The 24,781-nt window shown below is 40.4% G+C and overlaps 1 protein-coding gene across 5 annotated transcripts in view; it reads left to right on the forward strand.

Moving 5' to 3' along the window:
- TPCN1 (two pore segment channel 1) overlaps positions 1–24,781 on the forward strand; it is a 186,044-nt gene that overhangs the window by 110,317 nt on the left and 50,946 nt on the right. For 4 of the 5 annotated variants that reach the window (XM_077461260.1, XM_077461256.1, XM_077461261.1 and 1 more), the window contains 4 exons: positions 10,691–10,763; positions 14,503–14,610; positions 15,810–15,881; positions 16,002–16,091. In XM_077461260.1, coding sequence (XP_077317386.1) covers positions 10,691–10,763; positions 14,503–14,610; positions 15,810–15,881; positions 16,002–16,091 — 343 coding nt within the window. The remainder of the gene's footprint in view (positions 1–10,690; positions 10,764–14,502; positions 14,611–15,809; positions 15,882–16,001; positions 16,092–24,781) is intronic. The other variant, XM_077461259.1, reaches the window with a different exon arrangement.

The raw sequence follows: 24,781 nt of genomic DNA on the forward strand, positions 1-24,781 counted from the left end.
AAGCCTATGGACAATTCTATGGCTTAGTATTTGGCACCATCTAGCGGTCAAATACAGGAAGTGGACTGTGATAACTTTGGTTTTTCTTAAGCGTTTAACACAATACAGGAAGTGACTGTTGTTTTGTTTAGAAGGTTGACCCTTTTACCCAGAAGGGTTGATGACCTATCCATGAACACTTTCCCTAGCAGTGCATGCTGATTAGAACATAAAAGGAACCCGAGCGGCCATTTTAGGTCTCTTGGGATCGTGTGGCCAGCCTGTGAGGATCTGTGCGGAGGCCTTCCGTTAGAAGGGGCCTACAGCCATTACAGATCGCAACTTCTACAGCTTGTGTGAGTGACCTGACGGTGCAGGAGACACCGTGACCGGATTGGAGAAATCCAGAGGCACTCGTTCGAGCATCGGAAGATCGGGTTCACCCAGCCTAGCGGAACGGAGTGACGGAGCCAGTTGAAGGAGGAGCAAGCTACAGTCATCGGACCAAAGCTACTACACGGAGTTCCGATCCAGTTGGTGAGTGGGTCACAACCCACAGTTTAACTCTTACACGCAGATAGACTCATACACCGGTCTCACTTGGGATTTATAGTTCCACAAAGGAGGAGCCGAGTAACTGACACTGAGCAGGTTTGAGGCCTATCTACTCTGACGTTTCTAAGTTTTGTAACATAGTTACTGAAGCTACACCAGGAGCACCTTTACCTCAATTTAAACTCACATTAATCTGTGGATTACAAAGAGTTACTTTAGCTAGCGAAGACAAGAAGATCAAAGACTAAGTACTTTAAGTGAGATCTCAAGCATAGCTTTAAAAATAGGGGGAGCTCCCAGGTGTGTATATGTGTGTATGTATATGTATATGTATATATATGTATATATATATATATATATATAATATAATATTATATATATATATAATCTCGTCCTATGTTGGGGTGGCAGCACAATTACTGTAATCACCTTTTGAAGTAGTCACAGTAAAAGTATCCAGCTTGTGTGGAGTATTGTTTTCTCCCAGCAGGTGGAGCCAGAGGATCCTGAGGTTACAATACAGGTATATTGCATCACATTACATTGTACTGTATTGTGTTGCATCACAGCTGTGTCATGGGGGCAGAGTCAATTCAAAGGGGAGGTTCATTAGCAGAGTGCAGGCCTGAATGAAATTCCAGCAGCTCCTTCGGGGGTTAGTGCTACATTTGAAAAGTATGCTGAAAAAGGTGGTCGACAAAGATGGGAGAAACTGTTATTTTTTGCTACCATATCTCATGTTTTCCATACGAGAGGTTCCGCAGGCATCCACAGGCTATTCCCCCTTTGAGCTTTTGTATGTTAGACATTCCAGGGGGCTGCTAGATGTCGCCAAAGAAATGTGGGAAGGAGAGGCCATATAGAAGCACCATAGAGCATGTCTACTTGATGCAGGGTCAAATCGCAGCTGTCCTGCCCCTGGTGCGAGAACATATGGAGCGAGCCCAGGAGGGTCTATGACCGGGGTGCCAAGGTCCATACTTTCAGCCCCGGGGACAGAGTGTTAATACTGGTTTCCACGGTTGAAAGTGAGTTCCTAGCCAAGTGGCAGGGTCCCTTTGAGGTTGTCCAAAGGGTGGGGGAGGTAAACTACAAAGTCTACCAGCCAGGGAAAAGGAAGCCGCACCAAATTTACCATGTCAATCTCTTAAAGCCCTGGGAGGACAGAGAGACTTTACTGGCCACGTCCACGCCCCTAACAGACCGGGTACTGGTGACACCTGACAACCCCATAACGGATACCCTGTCCGTGGCACAGAAAAGTGACATTAGGGCATTTGTGCATAAAAATAGACTTTTTCTCCCCCTTACCCGGACTGACCAACATGATCCAACATGATAGTGACAGAACCAGGGTTTGCGTAAATGTAAAACTGTGTAGAATCCCAGAAGCCAGGTGAGAGGCAGTCGAAAAGGAAATAAAAAATATGTTAGAGTTGGATGTGATAGAAGAGTCCCATAGTGCTAGTCCCAAAACCCGATGGCACTATCAGGTTTTGTAGCGACTTTAGGAAACTCAACAGTGTGTCCAAGTTCGATGCATACCCGATGTCCCGGGTCAACAAACTTGTGGACATGTTAGGACAGGCTTGCTACATAACGACCCTAGACCTAACAAAAGGCTGTTGGCAAATACTGCTAACTAAATCGGCCAAGGAGAAGACTGCCTTTTCCACTTCTGAGGGCTTGCTTCAGTATAAGCGGATGCCTTGAGACCACATCGGCCATATGCAGCTGCGTATTTAGACAATGTGGTCATACACAGCCCAGATTGGGAATCACACCTGCTCCGTGTACAAGCGGTGATAGATTCCCTTAGGGAAGCAGGTCTCACGGCTAACCCAAAAAAATTGCCATAGGCCTGGAGGAGGCCAAATACCTTGGGTACATTATTGGCCTTGGCGTGGTCAAGCCGCAGACCAATACGTTTGAGGCAATTCAAAAATGGCCCCAACCGATCAATAAAAAACAAGTGAGGGCCATCCTGAGCATTACGGGGTATTACAAACCATTCATACCCAACTTTGCCACCATGGCTGCCCCTCTGACCGACCTGACGAAGGGTAAAGGGTTGGTCATGGAATCCCGAAGCCGAGGAGGCATTTCAGATTTTAAAGCAGGCCTTTTGTGGGTTACCAATACTAGTGGCCCGGACTTCAGCAAGGAGTTTGTCGTACAGACGGATGCCTCTGAGGTGGGCCTAGGGGCTGTACTATCACAGAACAGGGATGGTGAGGAGCACCCAGTTGTATACCTGAGACGGAAGCTGAACAAGCACGCAAAGAAATATGCCACCGTAGAAAAGGAGTGTCTTGCCATTAAATGGGCCTTAGACTCCCTGAAGTATTACCTACTGGGGAGGTCATTTAAACTGGTCACCGACCATGCTCCCTTAAAGCGGATGTGTGACAACAGGGAGAAAAATGGCTGTGTGACAATGTGGTTCCTGGCTTTACAGCTCTTTTGGTTTACGGTGGAGCAGAGGCCGGGAAAGTTCCAAAACAACGCAGATGTCCTCTCTCGCGTGCACTGTATGGTTGGGTCAAGTGCTCAGCCACATGGGCTTGAGCAGAGGTGGATGATATGTGACAGTATGCGAGGTGAGATGCACGATAATGGGTACATTTCACCTCGCATTCGTGCCATTGTAAGGAACTAAACCAAAATCCGGCCCGGTTTTTCCAGCCTCTGTGGCAGGCTGGGTTCCGGTCCGGATGTTCGAGTCCACAGTCAGCTGGACTTTAAATATCCAGGAAGAGAGCACAGCAGTGTCTGGTTTTGGAGACTCAGGAAGGAACCTGAGTGAGAGGAGCTCTGGCTGTTGGACTAAAAAGGTTTGCTTTTCCGTAAGATTTAATTTACTGTTTGTTTGTTGGTTACTTTGCAAACCTCCTACAAATCTGGTATCCGCCAGATTTTTAAGAAAATGCCTGTTTTGCTGACTGTCATTCAGAAAAGGTGATCCCCACAAGCTAATTCCCCCACACCCTTGTAGATTCTTATCCAATGGGTTTCATGCCTGGCATGTCTATGAATATTAACATTTCGTTGATTGTTTTCCAATATTCATGCCCCTCACTTGAATCAAGCCTCTAGAACTATTGCCAGATTGGATAACGAAAAAAGCCATTGATGTGGTGGAGTGGGCATATTTGTGGAAGGTGATAAGGTTTGGATTTCCACTACGCTCTTTAATGGGGATTCAAACATATACAGGCCCTCTGGCTAGCATATGGAAGAATTGTCTTATTTTCCCTCCCTCCCAGCTGCAAAGGTACTAGGCAGGGCTGCCCCCTCTTCCCAACCCTGTTCGCTCTAGCTAAGAAACCTACAGAAATAGCTCTGAGTCTCCTCAGATATCTGTGGTCTGCAAGTGGGATGGCTAGAGGAGAGGGTGGAGCTTAATGACGATTTTATTACTGATCCTCAACGATGGTGGCCCTTCCCTACAGAGTGATATCCATGTCATGAATACCTACTCCACCTTTACAGGCTTGCCGGTTAACTGGCACAAGTCATTGCTGTTCCCAGTGGTTGAGGGGCCATGGCCTCATCTTCTGCCACTCTCCGTCTCCAGTGAGTGGGCAAATTCACCTATTTAGGTACAGTGATCTCTAGGCAGAGTACTGATTATATGGACCCAGTGTTAGCTGACATAAAACCTAATCTGAGGGGATGGAGCAACCTCACTCTGTTTGATAGCATAAACCTTTTAAAAATGAATATTCTCCCTATATTTACATACCTTTTTAGGAACTCCCCACAATAGCTTCTGCGTATCTTTTTCATTAAGTTAAAACTTTTATTTCTCATGATTATATGGGGATCCAAACCACCCAGGTACACATATACTACCCTTACCAGGCCGGAAATAGCTATACCAGACTGCTTTAAATACTTTCAAGCATCACAACTAGAAATTACCATAGTTAGATCTTTGGATGCCCTACAGTGTCTGGTGTACAGAGGTCCTTAACCCCCCTCATGACCTTACCTCTTCCATGTGTACCACACTTTGGGCCTGAACAGTGGGTATTGCCCTGGAATTTCTTACCCCTACTACCCTATCTCCACATACCCCTTTATGGTTGAATCCCACTCTTCCATGTTTTAATACAATTCCTGACTCCCAAGCCTGGGCCAAATACAAAATTAAGAATCTGGAGCATATTGCAGGGAGCTCTAGTTTGCTCCCTTTCCATACACTCGGATCTAAATTGAATCTACCTTCTCATTATTTTAAGTACCTTCAGGTTTCACATGCCTTCAGTTGCCAACTCTTAGGTCACCCAATTTCTCTTTCATACTCTGAGTTGGAGGTTATTCTCCGAGCACCAGGCCTGGGAAAGTAAACTTCTGAACTGTATGGTTATCTGTTGCAAGTTCTAACCTATCCCCTCTGTGCCAGAAATGGACCGTGGATAAGCCTGGACTGGATGATGAAGACTGGATGGAGATTTGGTACTTCCCCTTCTCTCATTTAGTTTCAGCCAGAGAAAAAATGATCAATTTTAAAATCTTACATTGGCCCTATTATACCCCGCACAGACTCCACAAGATGATCGCTCACTTTCCCCTACATGTTGGTGCTGCAATCAGATATATTAAGTGATTGGTCGAAAGACACAGATAACAATACCTCTTGGACCACGATGTTGCCTGCTTGGATTAGTGGAACCACTAGCTGTGGCAAAGAGGACCCTTGTTAGCCTCCTGTTTTATGCTCGTAAAGCAATTGCCATTTGCTGGCAGCATACCTCGCCCCCCCCCCCTCCTTCCCCCCCCCTCCCCACACTGTACTTTTGGATGAGGTTGATTAACTCCAAGTTGCCCCTTTACCGAGCTACCTATACTAATACTGGGTGCCCCCTGTAAATTCCAGAAAATCGGGTCTTGTTAGTTGGAGGATACCTCCACAGCCATAATGGATGCGGATGATGTACATTAGAGTATCAGGGTTACAATGATTTGTTACTCATGATCCATTCCTCTACATGCTGTTTTGAGCCTTAAAACTTCTGTACTGCTCTCTTATTCCTCACTGGGGTTTTAGTTTTTACCTTTTAAAAACAATGTAATAAAAAGATGTAAAAAACAAAAGTGTACGTGTAAAATATTGTGTGACATAAAAATATGGAAAGCACACTATTTTCTTCTATAGGACCAAAATAAATCGATCTTTGGGGGTTCTAAGTCATTTAATAGCAAAAAAAAAAAAATGATCCTTTTCTTACATCAGGGTACATGGAGCCATAGTAATAACTAGGTGGGTTATAGCGGAATATCAGGTGCTGGACACTGGCACACCCCTTAAGGCGTAAACTCCCCCCTCCCATTACTGGTGTGTGTTTAAGGTGTTGGGCACGTGTAAGGATGTGTGTACTGAGCTCCATTGGCAGTAATCCTTTGATGAGAGCCAGCCATCCTGACCGGATCCGTTCTGATGTCTCCATAATGGACTAAATGAACGGTACCCAGGCCTCATCATCCGAAGACACAAGGTTTTGCTTGCGAATGCTTTTAAGCTGGGCCCTGGGATCCAGTACCTTTTGGTAGTAAGGCCTATAAAAGTTTACTGGCAGGGTCTTCTCGCAGATCCAGGATTGCGGGATTACCTGAGTGTACCCCTTTTCCTGAAGGCCTGCATATCTCCATGTGCCAAAATTTCCCGCTTACCAGAAATCTCTGCGGTTTGAAATATAAAATTATTTTTATCAATCGTGGCACTGCCATTCGGCTTAGCCCCAGCACTACGAGTGTTCTGAAAGATTCTGGCACCTCCTTTAGCCAGGTTAAAGGCTCAAGGCATAGCGGTCCTAGCCTATTAGAAGATCTACTTTTATACAAAGACTGCTTCAAGACACCATCCTGTCGGTCTGGAATAAAGAAGATTCGGGCCTTGTTAGTTTTCAATACGCTTGGCTCCCGACATAGGTCAGAGCTTAAATTGGTGTTTCTTATCCAGCAGGAGGGAAAATCTTTATCCTGCAAAGTGTTGCCAGATGCCAGCATTCTAGGCTCTAGCCCTGGAAGAAGATTCTGACCAGGGGAGATGGTCCAGGTCAGAGGACCTTGCCTATCAACTTTGTTGGAAGTTTTCAGGCAGTACAGCTGGCCATAGAATCTTGGTGGTCAGATTACGGGACTGTCCTGACAGAATTCAGTCTGACAGAGCAACTGCGGTGGTTTACATCAATCACCAGGTGAGGCACAGGAAGTCGTGCAACCCAAAAAAGGAGGTGAACAGTGTTCTAGCCTTGGCAGAACAGAACACTCCTTGCCTAGCGGCAATTTTAATATTTCAGGCGTACTACTTGAGACACCAAAAATTATTTCCGGGAGAATGATCTCTTCACCCCGACATCTTCCTAGCAATATGTCAGATGGGGTACTCTGGACATGGACCTAGTCACGTCCAGATTCATTAAAAAGGTCGACAACTTTATGTCAAACAAGGGGTCCGCTAGCAGGCGGAACAGCCGCATAAGTCTTCCCAGGGGATCAGTTTTCCTCCAGTTCTGCTACTTCCGCGCCTTCTCCGCAGGATTAAGCAGGAACAGAAGGAGGTGATTCTGGTGGCCCCAGCCGGGTCCCAGAAGATCTTAACTTATCGATCATAAAGAGGGCAGTAGAAGTCCTTGGACTCTGCCATTATAGCCAGACCTTCTTGCACAAGGTCGGTATTTCATCCTACTTTACGGACAAGGAGTTTAAAGCGGAGTTCCACCCTAAAATGGACCTTCCGCTCATCGGATTCCTCCCCCCCTCCGGCGCCACAATTGGCACCTTTCAGGGGGGAGGGGGGTGCAGTTACCTGGATAATCCAGGTAACTGCACCCACTTCCGGGCTAGCTCTCTGCGGAAAGGGGCGTACATTACGCCCCTTTCCGCAAGTGCCCGCCCCCTTCCGCAAGTGCCCCGCTGCCTGCTGGGAAACACACAGATCCCAGAGGCAGCAGGGACCGTCCTCATTGCGCAGCGCGGCTCGCGCATGCGCAGTAGGGAACCGGGAAATGAAGCCGAAAGGCTCCATTTCCTGATTCCCACACCCAAGATGGCGGCAGCAGGACCCGAGATACGATCTAGAGATCGGCTTCGGGTGCCGACATCGCGGGCGTGCTGGACAGGTAAGTGTCACTATTTTAAAAGTCAGCAGCTGCAGTATTTGTAGCTGCTGACTTTAAAAAAAAAAAAAAAAACCCGGAGTCCCGGCGGACTCCCGCTTTAACAGGTTTGACTGTTGAATCCCACTCTATAAAACATTGTGGGTGATCTCCTTCAGTAGTGTCTGCTTTGACTAATACCAGGAAGCTGGCTTCCCGAATCACTTACTATAGAATCTGGAAGGCATAGGTTTCTTGGTATGGATCCAGGGGTTGGCACCCCAGGAAGTATGTCAATAGGCAGGATTCCTGCATATGGGACCTGAAATGAAGGCCAGATCCGTGTCAATGTCTTTTCCTATGGCCTCTTGCTTCCCACTCTTGCTTATTCAGGGGGTAACACGGTTTATTCCCCCTATCAAGGCACCTCTAAATCCTTAGGATTTAAAATTGGTCTTGTCGGCTTTGTTAAATCAGCCGTTTGAACCTTACGATAAATTCTCTTGGTTCTTTGACAAGAGAGATAATCTTTCTGGTTGCCATTTCTTCTTCTAGAAGAGTATTGGAACTAACGGCTCTGTCTTTTAAGAGCCATATTTCATCATGCATAAGGACGAGGTGGTTTGATGTCCTCATCCTGAATTCTTACCAAAGGTGGTGACAGGTTTTCATTTAAACCAAGATATTATTCTTCCTTCTTTCTCCCCAGAAGCCTTAATCTGGGGAAGAGAAAGCACTACAGACTCTTGTTGTAGTAAGAGTGAACAGAATCTATTTAAGGGCGACTGCTCAGGTTCGCAAAACACAGGTTTTGTTTGTACTGCCAGAGGGTCCAAGATATGGACAGGCAGCGTCAAGATTCACTATTTTCCAAATGGATTTGTCAAGTGATTGATCAAGCTTCAGCTTAAAGAACAAAATTCTTCCTTCTCATATTAAGAGCACACTCATCCAGGGCGATTAGTGCCTCTTGGGTGGTGCATCATCAGGCCTCTATGGCTCAGATCTGTAAGACCGCAACATTGGTCTTTGGTTCGGACGTTTATCCGTTTTTTTTTTTCAAATCGATATTAAAGGTCATGAGGATATTGCCTTTGGGCACATGCATGCACTGCATGCTGCAGTAGCCCTCTGGCCTGTTTCCTTCATTATGTCTCCCCCCCCCCCCTTCAGTTGCCATTGCTATGGGACATCCCACATAGTTATTACTATGGCTCTGTGTCCCCTCATGTAAGAAAAGAAAATAGGATTTTTAAAACAGCTTAAACAGCTTACCTGTAAAATCCTTTACTTTGATGTACATCAGGGGACACAGAGGTCCCTCCCTTCTTCTTCTTATACACTTTGATTGCTTGGCTACAAAACTGAGGACTCCCAGTAATGGTAGGGGTTATATGGGGGAAGTGCTAGTGTCCAGCACCTGATATGCCAATATAACCCACATAGTTATTACTATGGCTCTGTGTCCCCTGATGTACATCAATGAAAAGGATTTTACAGGTAAACTGTTTTAAAAATCCTATTTTTTACATGTAGGAGAGGCATGCCAGAATTGGACTGGAAGTGATTCAAGTCAATAGAAGATGAAATTCAGAAACAAAATTGAGGGAAAAAAAACTATAAAAAATTGGTTGAGCTTTTCTCAGAAGAACTGATGAAAAGACATCTATTCTCCTAGGACACTGGCAAAAACTGGGGCATGCTGGGTTAAGGAGGGGTTCTAATGAGTACTAGCTTACAATTTTTCTGTTTCCCATTGTCCCGTACTTCTGTACACTACTATACCCCAACGGTATACAAATTCCTATGTCCCTCAGTGGATGAGATGGCAAGGATGTTTAAAAAAATTGGAGCGTGCCTCATCAAGTATTATATCTCCTTTTGGGTTTTATAGGAGTTTTCCCATTGCTGAAAGGTTTGCAGATACATTTCTTCAGCATGTTTTGTTACAGCAGAAGTCTGTGGAACTGTTGTATAGCGATCGTACTATGAGCCCCACTGGGAAATGCATTTATGTGAGTTTAATGTTTGTGATACAATTAGGAAATACTCTGACGATGTTTGAAATAATCACAATGTATACAGTACATGTAATAAAATCATAATTCTTTTCTGTGAAGCCAAAACAAGGGGTTAATGACAAGCAAGCTGTAAAAGGTTCAGTCAAGCAGTTCAATTTGCAACCTCTCAATTTCTTACTAATGGCCATTTTTTCTTTTTTTTTTTTCTTTATCATGAAGAAATGTTTATTGGAAATTAAAAAAATACATGAGATGGTATAAAGTGTACAGAGGGTCATACCTTTTCACATAGCAAGTTTAACAGTTTTCAACAGGTTCTCATGCAAAAAATAAAACCATACATATCCTTTTGAGAATAATGAGGTAGTGAAGTGTAATTTCATTGCATTTGGTACAGTATAGTTCACATTCTCAGTGGTTTGATGGGAGGAAGAACCATCGATAGGAGGGAGAGGACATTCCCCTTGGTTGTCGTCTACGGATTTCTATATTAAAACACTTACTCCACATGTTTACCATGTCAACATAAAGAAAAGCTTGAGCAAGCAGATTTGTGCATACATCCAGGGCCATGACAAGGGGTGGTAAGCGTGTATAGAGATGGGGTGCCGCAAGTTACTACTATTATAAGGCTGAAAGGAGTAGTGACAGTATCACAACTTCTGTCAGCCCAGTGCTGGAAGCATTGAGAGGAGAGAGCTGGGAGGGGGTGTGGGCTGTGCTTTCTCTCCCCTCCTCCTTATAGGCTCATATATAATGAAGGGGGAGCACGATTTGGCATCTTTGACTTGGGCACAAGATGATCTTGTTTCAGCCTGCATATATGAATCCTGCCATGTATAGATGAGTGTTGGATATAGTGTTGGATAGAGAGGTAAAAGTCATGTCATGAATGAGAAGATATGGGGGAGTTGTCTATGTGAAGGGGAAGGGAAGTGGGGAAAAAAATGGTAAGTTATAGGAAAAGGGGAAAAGAGTGAAGAAAAGAAAATACAAGTGTTAATGATATTATATTTATTTCCTTTGTTCTAGTTTATGGGGCAGAAGTCCTCCTGAAAGTAACTGGATTGGGCCCATTTGAATATTTTAAATCTGGCTGGAACCTGTAAGTACATTGCTTAAGACCCGTTTGTAGGAGAGACCAAGTGCTGTATAGTTTTCACAAGTTCAGATACTTTTGTCCACATAGAGTATATTATGTGGACACATTTCCAAATGATTGAGTTTCCACTTAAAGGAGTTGTAAAGACAGAAGGCTTTTTATCTTAATGCATTCTATGCATTAAGATAAAACACGTGTTTAGCAGCCCCCCAGAACTCCCATAATTAACTACCTGAGCCCCTTCTCTCTGCAGCGATGTCCACGATGCCCTCATCCATGACACTCCTCCTGATTGACTGACACAGAGCAGTGGCACCATTGGATTCCACTGCTGTCAGTCAAAGTCAGTCAGCCAATTCGGGGAGACAGAGGGTGGGGCCAGGTCAGGGTTCCATGTCTGAATGGATACACGGAGCTCTGACTCGACTTGGGTGCCCCCTGTAGCAAGCTGCTGGCTGAGGGGGACTCAAAGGTGGGAGAGGCTAGGAGCAGCGAAGATGTACCAAAGCTAATCTGTGCAAAACCAACTGCACAGAGGAGCCAATTATAACATGTCTGTTGTTTAAAAAAAAAAAAGCCTTTACAATCACTTTAAGGTTACTCCTAATGATGCATCTTTTAAACTTTTTCTATATGTTTCTATGCTTTCAACCTTGTAAAAACAGTTTTGCGGACTGGCCTTTTCTGTTGCAGCATGACTGTGCCCCTGTGCACAAAGACTTCAAACTATCAAAATCAATGTCCACAGCACACACCCTCAGCTCTGTTCAGCCATTGGGAGTGATGAAAATACTTGTTACTTCTGGGTTTGATAGAGTGTGACAATCTGTTGCGGTGCTGGTGCTATTGTTATGGCCCAGCACTGTCGCATGGGACATGGTGACCATAATCCCTGTGCAATCTGACTGAATGCTCTTCTTGAGCTTACACAGGGCTGCGTTAATTAACTCCCTGCAGCTGCATGGAGCAGCAGGGAAGCCAAAAAGTTGGCAATATATGGTCCTGGGTAAGTGTTTTCATTAATGTGAACCTGTGGTTTTATAATAAATAATAAATAAATTGCGGCGCTCACCATAAAAGAATATCTAATCAATAATAAACTAAAAAATATATATAGAAAGTGCAATGAGTGTGAATCACCTCACAAAGTGCAAATAGTGCAATTAAATAAATGCAATTCAGGTAATTGCTGCGATAATAAATGTGCTCATATAATATATATATGCCCAAAAAGAAAAATGCAAAATCCGAGGACATAAAAAATGTGCAAAAAACAATTTTAAAAGACACAGTAGATATGTAAATCATAAATGTTCATAAATTCCCGTTCATGCAGATGCTTTGTGAGCTATAAACAAAGTCCATGCATAAAAGTGACTTCCACAGTGTGTACTGATCCAGTGATTCAATTCAGTGCCAAGCCAGTGCACCACCTGTTTCCCCCAGCCTCTCACCTCCAATACTTGATAAAGAAGCACAATTTAAAAGCCAGAGCTATTTCCTCCACAGTCATCCAGTGGCTAGTATCCAGCTGACTTTTTCTTTCCCAGGTTCTCCACCTCTCACATAAGTAAAGAACAGAAGGACAAGGGGGCTCTCATGTGTAGTATCCAGATAAAACGATTTTAATAACAAACAATAGTAACTTACAGTTCAGTAGATAACAGCGAATAGATGTAGTAACAATCCGAACTTCCGGTCTCGGCCGCGACCGGAAGTAACAAGTGCAATACCCTTTGAAAAAGTCATGTGATCGTGACGCAACGCGTCAGGGAAGGAGCTGTGGTATTGCACTTGTTACTTCCGGTCGCGGCCGAGACCGGAAGTTCGGATTGTTACTACATCTATTCGCTGTTATCTACTGAACTGTAAGTTACTATTGTTTGTTATTAAAATCGTTTTATCTGGATACTACACATGAGAGCCCCCTTGTCCTTCTGTTCTTTACTTATGTGAGAGGTGGAGAACCTGGGAAAGAAAAAGTCAGCTGGATACTAGCCACTGGATGACTGTGGAGGAAATAGCTCTGGCTTTTAAATTGTGCTTCTTTATCAAGTATTGGAGGTGAGAGGCTGGGGGAAACAGGTGGTGCACTGGCTTGGCACTGAATTGAATCACTGGATCAGTACACACTGTGGAAGTCACTTTTATGCATGGACTTTGTTTATAGCTCACAAAGCATCTGCATGAACGGGAATTTATGAACATTTATGATTTACATATCTACTGTGTCTTTTAAAATTGTTTTTTGCACATTTTTTATGTCCTCGGATTTTGCATTTTTCTTTTTGGGCATATATATATTATATGAGCACATTTATTATCGCAGCAATTACCTGAATTGCATTTATTTAATTGCACTATTTGCACTTTGTGAGGTGATTCACACTCATTGCACTTTCTATATATATTTTTTAGTTTATTATTGATTAGATATTCTTTTATGGTGAGCGCCGCAATTTATTTATTATTTATTGTATCACTAGTAGTGTGGAGATCACTATTTTTGCAGGCTGCTTCCACACTTTAATATGATTTAAAATTTTTTTTGGTTTGTTACACATAGATTAGTAAGGTGAAGCGCACTAGTACCCTCTAATTATAAACCTGTGGTTTTGCCCATCAAATACAAAGCACACATTCTGTTTAAATGAATTGAATATGCAAGACATTATAGGGGTTATTAACTAAAACTGGTGAGTGCAAAATCTGGTGCAGCTGTGTATGATGGCAAATCAGCTTCTAACTTTAGCTTGTCCAATTAAGCTTTGACAAAAAAAGAAACCTGGAAGCTGATTGGTTTATAAGCAGAGTTGCAGCAGATTTTGCACTCTCCAGTTTTAGTAAATCAAGCCCATGTGTGTTTTAGAAAAAAGCATGCTGTAACTTAGTGTCCGAATGGTGTAAACGTTCCTAATTCTGTATACCTGTTCTGAGTCAGCTGCTCAGACCTTTTAGATATTAGGTCATTGTTGTACTACTCTTGTACCTTACAATTGTTTTGGGCCAGGCCAGATTCACCTTAAAAAAGAAGTGGTATTTGAAGGTACTTTTAGTCCCCTCATTACATGTTGTTCTGTTGCCTTAATAACTTTATCTTATTTATAGGTTTCTTTAGGGGAACCAGTCATGATTGTACTTGCATAGGATTCCAAATATACAGATTTGCATGAGTAAACATGCATATTTTACAGGTTACTGTATATTTGCCACATTTAGATCTGAGTCTGACTCTTCAATTGAATAATCTGGGGCCTTATAATATAAAGTATGACAGTTTCTGTCCTATCAATGTCTCAATGTCCTTTACTGTTTAACACCTTCCAAATGTGCATAAAATTGTCAAATGTCCCATAGTTCATATTTTTCTTAAGGATGGGTTAGGTTATTTGAGACTGTTATGCATGTCCAGTAGGCAGAATGTAAGGTCAAGTGATCGGTACGTCACATATGTCACACTTAATGTGGCTCCTGGCCTGAAATCCTTTTGACAAAATATGTAAAGAACAAATAACCACGCCTATACTATTATATTTATATTAAATTTTAGATTATATATTTGAGGCTAGATATTCAGATTCTTCCATAAGCCTAGTCGGGACTGGCTCTTAAACTTTACTATGCTTTTTGTTTTTTCTTTTTTTATTCAAGTACAGCGAAAAGTTGACATTTTCTGCAATTTACAGTCTTTTTTTTCCTTTTTTTCTTTTTTTTCTTTTTTGGTATTCAATTTGTGTTGAAGCTTTGATTTTTCTGTGACCTTGCTGGCACTGCTGGGACTCCTAGCTCTGGCCCTTAATATGAAGCCTTTCTACTTTATTGTAGTCCTGAGACCTCTGCAGCTACTCAGGTGAGTTTATATGTTAAACTGGGTGTTTCTCATTACAGTCGATGGTGCGCTCTTATAACAGCTTTGTGAGCATACCCACCGTGTGGTGAACAATGTGGTTTGACTGAGATCAGGATGCAGATTTGAAGAATCTCCTGGTACATACATCAATAACACAGATGCATTTTAAAACCGTTGTCCTAGAAGTTAAATCTTAAAGTGGACCTTCAGTATTTTTTTCAACTTTCCATCAATTAAATCTTCTGCCCTTGTTGTTTTAACTTTGGATAGTAAAACATTTTTTTTTTTTTGCCTTATACAGCCCACTTACGGTTTCTTGTCTGGTAAAAAAAAATAGGCTTATGACATCATGCACAGCTCTCTCTCAGGTGAGAGTTTGTCAGGAAGGGAGGGGAGTCATAAGAGGGCCAATGAGAGCTGCAGAGCTGGAGATGTGCCTCTGTGTGTCTGAGTAAATCCAGGAAGTGAATAGGCAGCAGCTTCAGCTACCCACAGTTAAAATGATTGCAGCCAGACTCAGTGGAGGGAGATTTCTGCAGCATATTTGGCAAGTACAGAATCACAGTATATATAAAATAATATGCAAAGCGGTTGGAGAGAAGCTACAGAATGGCAAAGATTGTTTTTATTACAAATTATATGAACAGACTACAGTTCCTCTTTCAATACTGAGAAAGAAATACACTACATTTTAAATGTGTATCGGAGCAATTCTCTTTCTTCCACAATATCTTGTTATTGCTTTGTAAACTTCACCGTATTAATGTAATGTGCTTGTCACGTTTTTATGTGTTTGCATTGTTATACTGTTCTTTGTATCACTCGGAAGATGTCATCACTATATAAAGATAGATAATATACTTTGTCATTGTATACATACAACATTTATCAGGATACTCTTTACAACAGCAATTAAAATTTCTCAAGACACTCACACATACATACTCTTGGCACATGCCCACATATCTGTTTAAATTAAACAAAATATGAAATGTTATTTAATTATGTTAACAAGCACACTGTAACCTGAGTGGGTTGGATCACTACTAATAGCTTTTGCCTGCTTTTTAAACTGGCTGGCATATGCTGTGTCCAAAAGACATCATTATCAATAGTAAAAATGATAATGGAACATTTGGGTATAATGATTTTGGTCTTCTAGAGCTTCTACAACTTACTCCCATTCATATTCCTTTCAGGCTTTTTAAATTGAAGAAGAGATACAGAACGGTTTTAGATACCATGTTCGAGTTGCTACCAAGGATGGCCAGGTAATTTTGTCCTCCACTGGGGGGGGTGGGGGGGATACATTACAGTATGCTTTTACTTTATATGTAAAGTTTTGCATTATTTTTCATTTTGTTTTCTTTATTTTGTTTCTTTCCTTACAGCCTAGGCCTAACACTGCTTATTTTCTACTATTCCTTTTCCATTGTGGGCATGGAGTTCTTCTCAGGGGTGCTGTATCCCAACTGCTGCAAGTATGTATGATATATCAGACTTTTGCTTTTTCGAATGCTATTTGGAATAAGTTGTAATACTTGGTTTAAAATTGTGGGTTTTAGCAATTGAAAGAAGCGGAGTTTGTATAGCTGCATAATTCATAAATAATGTCTCATAACAGATATATTACATCATTTGCTTGGCGACCCTTAATCAGAATTAACCGCTTCAATACTGGACACCATCACCCCCTTCTTGCACAGGTCAATTTTTAGATGTCAGCGCTGTAACACTTTGATGGCAATTACACAGTCATGCAACACTGTGCCCAAATTAAATTTCTATCATTTTTATTTTTTAGAGACCGTTTCTTTGTGAAGTTGAGTGTCTGGTTGTGCACTTTGCAGTCCGCACACACAGTCTTTACAACCCTGTGAGATTGATTTACTAAAACTGGAGAATGCAGAATCTGATGCAGCTCTGGATAGAAACCAATGAGCTTCCAGGTTTTTTTTTTTTTTTTTGTCAAAGTTTAATTGAACAAGTTAACCTCCCTGGCTGTATTCCAGAGTCTGGCTCGGGGTAAGATTTCATTACCATAAGCAGTATTCCCGAGCCAGCCTCGGGATCGCATCGCTGGATCCATGTAGAGGTTACTTACCTTGTCCCCTGGATCCAGCGATGTCTCCCCGCTGTGATCAGCGAGCCGCCGTGTCTCGCTCAATCTGTGACCGTGCCGAGCTCCGTTCCCTGCGAGCGTTGAGACGCACAGGGACAGAGTTCGGCGCCAAATTCAAACAGTAAAAAACACAGTATAGATACAGTATACTGTAATCTTACAGATTACAGTATTGTATCAAATAATTACTCATCCCTTTTGTCCCTAGTGGTCTGTCCAGTGTCCTGCATGCAGTTTTATATTATAAATACTGTTCTTTATGCCAAGAAACTGGAGATTGTCCATAGCAACCAAAAAATGTCCGTTTGCATCATAAGTGGTTATAGACCAGCTAGAAAACAGCGATAATAAATTAGAATCACTCGCAGAATTGAGAGATAGTAATTTGTGGGGAAATTTGTCATCAAACACTAAAGTAATGACAGCGACAATTCTGCCACTCGGCATATTTCAGTGTTTTTGATTTGATTACATTATTTTTTTGATCAATCGATTTTTATTGATTTTAAAAGTAAAGCATATAGAAATTACATCGTACAATAAATTTCAAATACGCGTAAACAAAAGAACAATAATGGAAAAAATAAAAAAATGAAAAATAAAAAAATAAAAATAAATATATATATATATATATATATATATATATATATATATATATATATATATATATATATATATATTTTTTTTTTATATTCTTAAAGACGTTTAGTTCACGCAATAAGATATTAATAATACAATACATACATAAAATCATAAAATTAATTGATATAAATATTTAATTGTATAAATATAAATATTAGCCTCCCTTAAACACCCCTATGGGTACTCAACTGTGACCTAGGGGAGGAAAATGTTGCCAATATTAAGCAATGTAGACATATAGAGCTAAAAAGTAACCAAAAAGAATGAAACCAGGAATTGAAAACTCAGCAAAGTATATCTAAATATTGTTTAAGATTTTTTCAGAAAATCAGCGGATTTTGACCATCCCTCCCAAGGTGACCACCTACATTTTTCTTTTGGTAAATTTCCTGCAATGGAGGCCATCATTAATTTATACTTGTAGTGTAAGGATACAGTATCCAAAAGTTGATAGACAGTTGGAGGTGTTGTAGATTTCCATAATCTGGTTATGGATAGTCTGGCTGCCAGGAAGACGTGTGTCATTACATGACGAAAAGGGTATGGTATGTTTTCTATAGTTAGGTTTAATATCGCTAACTCAGGTAAAAAAGGAATCTGCATTTGAGTTATGTCTGTTAATATAAGAAAGACATTTTTCCAGAACTCTTGGAGTTTAGCGCAACTCCAAAAAATATGAAACATGTCACCTTTAGCGGAATTACATCTCCAACATAAATCCGACAAAGATGAATTAAAGGATGTTAATCTTGATGGCGTCAAATACTATCTAAGTGAAATTTTTTGAGTAAGTTCCCATAGTGTTGAGCTTTTAGTAGTTTTATATATACTTTTAAGTGCTTGTTCCCATTGTTGATCCGTAAAGGATTTTTGTAAATCATTTTCCCAATGTGAATGAGAGGTGGATTTCGTAAATATACTTTTGAGGTGTAAAATATTGTAAATTAAGGAGATTCCTTTTTTATGAATTAAGGAGGAATTAAGAAATTTCCATATTGTTGGCAAAATATTGTATAAAGGAAGTTTGATTTTGTTGAGGCAATTTTGTAGTAAGGTATATGTAGATATGTCTGAATGTAATAAATTAAATTGTTTTTGTAGCTCAGAGAAGGATTGTATTTGTGTACCTGTAATAAGTTGGTTTATGTGATTAATGCCTTTTTGAGTCCAATGATGAAGAGATAGATCATGTGATAAATGATGTAAGGATTCGATAGGAATCGACATTTGGGGTATTTTAGATTCACAATGAATTTCTTGGTTTAACATTTTCCAAGCTTTGGTTGTGGCAATCATGGTAGGAGGTAAATCTTTGGGTATTTTAGTCCCTAGTGGAGTGCTTAGAAGCCAGTCCTTTAGTCCGGGACTTAATAGAAAGGTATGTTCGATGTTACTCCAGAGTTTACTTTGAGGGTTTTGGAACCATTCTTTAGATTGATCAATTATTGCTGCTATATAGTAATCTTCGAAATCAATAGAGCCTGACCCACCCGCCAGTTTGTGATTTCTTAATTTGGAATGAGCACATCTAGGTTTTGTTCCGTACCAAATACATTGATTGAGTAGCCTTTGTAGGGATGTAAAGAAATATTTAGGAATGGGGATTGGTAGAGTTCTGAATAGGTAAAGTATTTGAGGTAAATGCATCATTTTGAACGCTGCTAGTCTACCAGTCCATGAAAGTTCCAGTTTAGTAATCTTCAGGGATTCTGTACGTAATTTATTCAGCAATGGTTTATAGTTTGATTTAAAACGATGTTTTGTAGATCTAGTGAGTTGTATACCCAAATAAGAAATATTATCTTCAGACCAAGTAAATGGATATTGAGCTTGTAAAAGGTTTCTGGTGGTAGCATTGAGTTTTATGTCTAATATATGAGATTTTGTTGTATTAAGTTTGTATAAGGATATTTGGCTGAACCAATCCAATGTTTTGCATACTGCGGCTAGTGATGAGGTAGGATTTGTTAATATAAGTATTATATCATCCGCAAAAAGACTAATTTTATGAGAGGTGGAACCCAAGTTTATTCCCGTAATCTTAGAATTTTTGCGGATATGTTCGGCTAAGGGTTCCATTGCTAAATTAAAGATTAGAGGTGATAATGGGCAGCCTTGGCGTGTGCCATTTGATATTTGAAATGGTTGAGAAAGCATGTTGGCGGAAAATACTTGAGCTGATGGTTGTGTATATAATGCCATAATAGCACCATATATATAGTCTTTAAATCCAAATTTTGATAGAACTTTTTGTAAATATGTCCACTGTACCCGATCAAACGCCTTCTCTGCATCTAAAGAAAGAAGCAGAGAAGGCGTTCCAGTAGATTCTGCATAGTGAATTAAATCTATCATTCTTCGTGTTGTGTCAGGAGCCTGTCTTCCTTTAATGAAGCCAGATTGATCTTTGTGTATTAGATCAGGCACAATGGATACTAGACGTCTAGCTATAGTTTTAGCATACATTTTTAGGTCTAGGTTAAGTAGGGAAATTGGTCTGAAATTTTGGGGTGAGGTTGGATCTTTTCCAGGTTTCGGAATTGTAACAATAATTGCTGTTAATGATTCTTTAGGGAAATTAGAAGATAATGCAGCTTTGTTGAGGAATTTCGTTAAGTGGGGAGTCAGATATGTGGAGAATTGTTTAAAATATTCCCCCGAAAGACCATCTGGACCTGGAGCTTTGTTGTTTGGTAATGATGCAATAGTTGCAAGGATTTCTGTGGTAGAAAATTGTGTATTTAAGTAGCTTAATTGGGATTCAGTTAGGGTAGGTAGGTTAACCTGATTAAGAAACTTATCAATTTCTTCTGGAGACGGTTGGTGGGTGGAAGTATCTGTACGAAGATTATAGAGATCACTATAATAATCACTAAAAGCATTCGCTATATCTTGTGGATTAGATAGTTTGTCTTTTGAGTGTGGATGGAAGAGATAATGAATTTTAGATTTAGTTTGTATACCTTTAAGACGTTGAGCCAATTTTTTACCAGCTTTATTAGCTGTGGAATATGATGTGGCTTTAAATTTACGTTGCATATACTCATATTTGTGTAAAAGGAGAGCTCTAAGTTCCTGTCTGAGCTGCATTAGTTGAGCTAGGGTATTGGATTGTGAGGAAGATTAGTGTTCAGATTCTAATTTAGCGATTTGGGAGGTAAGGGAGTCAATTTGTTGAGTTCTTTTCTTTTTGTAAACCGAACAAAGTTTTATAATAATACCTCTAATAACTGCTTTATGTGCATTCCACACCATGGCATCATCTGATACTGAGCCAACATTTAGTTCAAAATATTCTTTCAGGTGGTTAGTGATTTCTTTAGAATATACTGGATGTTGTAGTATGTAATTATTGGCTCTCCATAGAAAGGAGTTACGTTTGGGGGAGGTGTCATCAATGGTAATAGATATTGGATTATGATCAGACCATGTCATGGCGTGGATAGTAGATGAGCTAACATTTTGTAACAAGTATTTATCTGCAAGAAACATATCAAGTCTGGAATAGGATTTATGATGGGGGGGAAAAATATGTATAGTCCTTCTCTGTTCCATGGTAACATCTCCATACATCATACAAATCAAATGAGGTTAGTAGTTGATTCAAAAGAGATGGATTTCTTTTGGCCGCTGAAGTAGTATCCATATAAATGTCTGCAACCAGATTGAAATCTCCACAAACAAGAAGAAGACCTTGTTTTATCTTGTTGACTTTGGTGAAGATTTTCTTAAGGAAAGTTGCTTGATGTGAGTTAGGAGCATAGAGCTTGAGAATTGTATATATAGTCCCATTAATTTTGCAGATTAGAACAATGAAGCGACCATTAGGATCATATATTTCTTGTAGTGAAGTAAAGTCAATGTCTTTGCTTATTGCTATTAGCACTCCTCTTTTTTTAGTAGTGAAGGTAGAATGAAAAATATGGGGGAATTTGTTATTTCGGCATAGTGAAGATGATGTAGGAGTTAAATGTGTCTCTTGAATACAAAGAATATCGCTGTCAAATTTTTTGCTGAATGCCAAAGGGATTGTCTCTTGACCGGATGGTTGAGTCCTCTAACGTTTAGGGATAATATTTTAATTGGCATGGTAATTGCAATAAATGAGAATAATAAATGGAAAAGGATATCACTTACAGTTAGTAGGCAGTAGGTGGATCGTGGAAGAATGATCAAGATACGGCGTTGTAGTAAGTTGATTTGACTAATATACAAATATGTATTAGTAAATATTGAACCTGGAATGAAAACTTTACTAGAACAGTCAATGGTAAAAAACAAAAAAAAAAAAAAAAAACACAAAATAGCAACAATAAGTCGTAAACTTATCAATCACAGATATAACAAAAATTCGGCGGTGTGTGATAAACACAAATATAAGCTGGTACAGCTAAAACCGCTGTTGGAGGAAACAGTTAATGCCGGTGAAACGGAAGAAAGAGATGTTTTCCATGAGGGGGCATTTATAAACGATGTAAGTGGATCATTTAAGAGCTGGATATTTCCATTGGTTGATGTTTCCGGGCATCCGGATTGCGTTGGTGTAGCAGAGGTATACGTTTTGATGAAGAAGGATCGGTTATCTTGGGGAGATCTAGAATTATCCCCCAATCTCTTAGAAGCTTGATGCCTTTTTGAAGATCATTAATAACATGTGTCGATCCATTTTTAGTAATGATCAATGTGGCAGGATATCTCCATTTATATAGGATTTTATGATTATGCATACTTTTGGTTATAGGATTCAAGTCTTTTCTTAATTGTAGCGTGTGCTTGGAGAAATCAGGGAATATTTGTATTCCTTCAAATGGGCGCGGGAGTGGACCTTTAGATCTAGCTTCATACATAATTTTTTCTTTTACATGAAAAAAATGAATCCTCATAAGTATATCTCTTGGAACTGAAGCTGCCAAGTGTTGTGGCTTTGCAATTCTGTGAATTCTGTCAATTATTAAGTCTCTTGGGGTGATATCCGGTAAAATCATGCATATTTGGGCAGATCTGGTGTAGAAATACTTTCAGGGACACCTCGTAATTTGATATTGTTACGTCTTGAACGGTCTTCCAAATCTGCCAGTTTATTACGGACCCAGTCCTGTTCTTTTTACCTCATCATAAGCATCAATAAGATCATTTACTGTATGTGAACATTCTGTCATTCCCCTTTCCACAGTAAAGATTCTATTGTCTAATGAGCTCACTTCGGTACTCAATTTATGGAAAAGGTTTGACAAATCTGAGACTAATGAGGAGTGTAGCGAAAGTAGCATTTCCTTCATTGTAGTGTCTATAACTGGTTGTCCAGATGTGGGAAATGATTCCATAGGAGATTGTAAGGCCTGGTTTATTTGTGGAGAATTAGAAGCCTGGGACTGCAGTATTTGTGAATTTGGCTGTGGTATTAATGTATCTATCCTCATTTTTGCTCTGGCTGGACTATTTAACAAAGAGTCAGTAATATTATTTTGAGTAGGGGATTTAGGTAATTCCCCCTTAATTGTATTCTCCTGTTGTTCTGAGGAGAGAGCGATGTAATGTTTCTGAGGCGCTGAAATGCCGTCGGCGCCATTTTGGGTTTCACTGACCTGCTCTTCGGGAGCGTACATTAATGTTGTAAGTTTTTTCGGTCGGTATTCACCCATTCTTTTTCGTGACATCGTTACACGGAATGTCCGTTCGCTATTTGGTAGTGTTTTTGGACGGAATTACGGTTTCGTTCGGATCCTAAACGTTCCGTTATTTCCCCTCACGACGGAGCTCAGTTCTTAAGCGTCCATCTTCCGCGCTGGCCGGCCACGCCCCCTCTTGATTACATTATTGAATAATTTTTATTATTATTATTTGTTATAATTATTTATAGTTATTTATTATTATAATTTATGATTTCATATTTCAAATTTTATCATACCCGAGATGTCTATTAGACTCTTGTTTGGACGGATTTAAGTGAATTATTTCCAAGAATTACAGGCCTATAATATAAAATGCCAAATTTCCATTCAAAATAATGGTACCGCTTTCAGCACCTAAAATCTGAAATAATCATACCGTCAGGGAGGTTAAAGTGAAGCTGGTTAGCTACCATGCACAGCTGTACCAGATTTTACACTTTACACTTTTAGTAAATCAACCCCTATGTAGTTATCCACAGAGTGCTCTACAAGTCCAGGTATTTTCTGGCACAGCCTTTACCTTTTGTATATGAAGGGCACCAGGCATTACCAAGAAGGAGCCACCATTACAAATGATGGCTTCAGTCAGTGGCTTACCTTGGTGAGTGTGTGGACAATTTGTACAAAACATTTTGAAAGGATTCCTTTTAATGGATAACAACTCTTCTGAGATAACCTTCCTAAAATAAAAGGTGTATGGTATGGGCAGAAAGAGCACAGTCCTACCTAGTAAGAAGAATGCTAAGGTATCTATGCCCATCTCCCCCTCAAACCTCCACCCATCTCCTGAAAATATCTCAGAGGTCTTAACAATGACTGCTTGTAGAATTTGTTCCACCAGAATATAAAAAAAGTCCAGTGAGTAACCATGAGGGCTTAGATAGCCAAACATGACTTTTGATAATGGAGGCCCAGACCTACATTCGTATCTGATTGGCATGAAGCAACTATCTGCTGACACCAGGGGATGTAGACAGCGGTCTACTTTTTTCCTACATGTGACTATAATTGGAATTGGTGTTTCTAGGCATTTATTAAGGGGAATAGATTTTTTTTATTTTAAACATTATCCATGCATACTTGGCCATGTAGGCAACTATTGAGACATAATTAATGACATCCCGGGTTACAAAAAAGATTCTTACAAAGAAGGTTTTTTTAGGTTTGTTCTTAAGTTGCATTTGAATGTAATGTGGAACAGGTATATTTCTTTAAGTGTAACTCCAGCCAAAAAAATTACGTTTTTTGGATAGCACAGGGAAGGGTTACTGCGCTGTCTGTGCCCCTGTTCAGAAGATTTCACCTCACTTTCTTTCGCTGCGACAGTTTGATTTTGAAAATGTTGGGTTGTCATGGAAACCAGGATTGGTGATAAAGCGCCAGTGGGGATAAATATTTTTTCCATGATAACACTTACAGGAGTAAATTTCCCTTCCTAGGGGTAGATTTTTTTCTCACTTCCTGTTGTCTCCCTCCGTTTGTAAGTAAGTCGATAGTTTGTAACTCGGGGACTGCCTGTACATGTTCAGAGCATTAGACACTCCTCTCTAATATCTCTCTCTCTCCACCGCCCCTCCTGTCTGCAGGCACTGCAGGGAGAGAAACAATAGCTGCATGTCTCGTGCTCCTAACAATATTTTAACTCGGGAATAGCAATATGATTGATGAGAGTGGAGTTGGCCTGAATAGGGTAGCAAAAGAGCAGGATGGGCTGATCTGATGGGGCCCAGCACGA

This window comes from Lithobates pipiens, unplaced genomic scaffold (genome assembly GCF_037356315.1).
Source record: "Lithobates pipiens isolate NorthernLeopardFrog02 unplaced genomic scaffold, aLitPip1_a1.2 Scaffold_3, whole genome shotgun sequence".
NCBI lineage: Eukaryota > Metazoa > Chordata > Amphibia > Anura > Ranidae > Lithobates > Lithobates pipiens.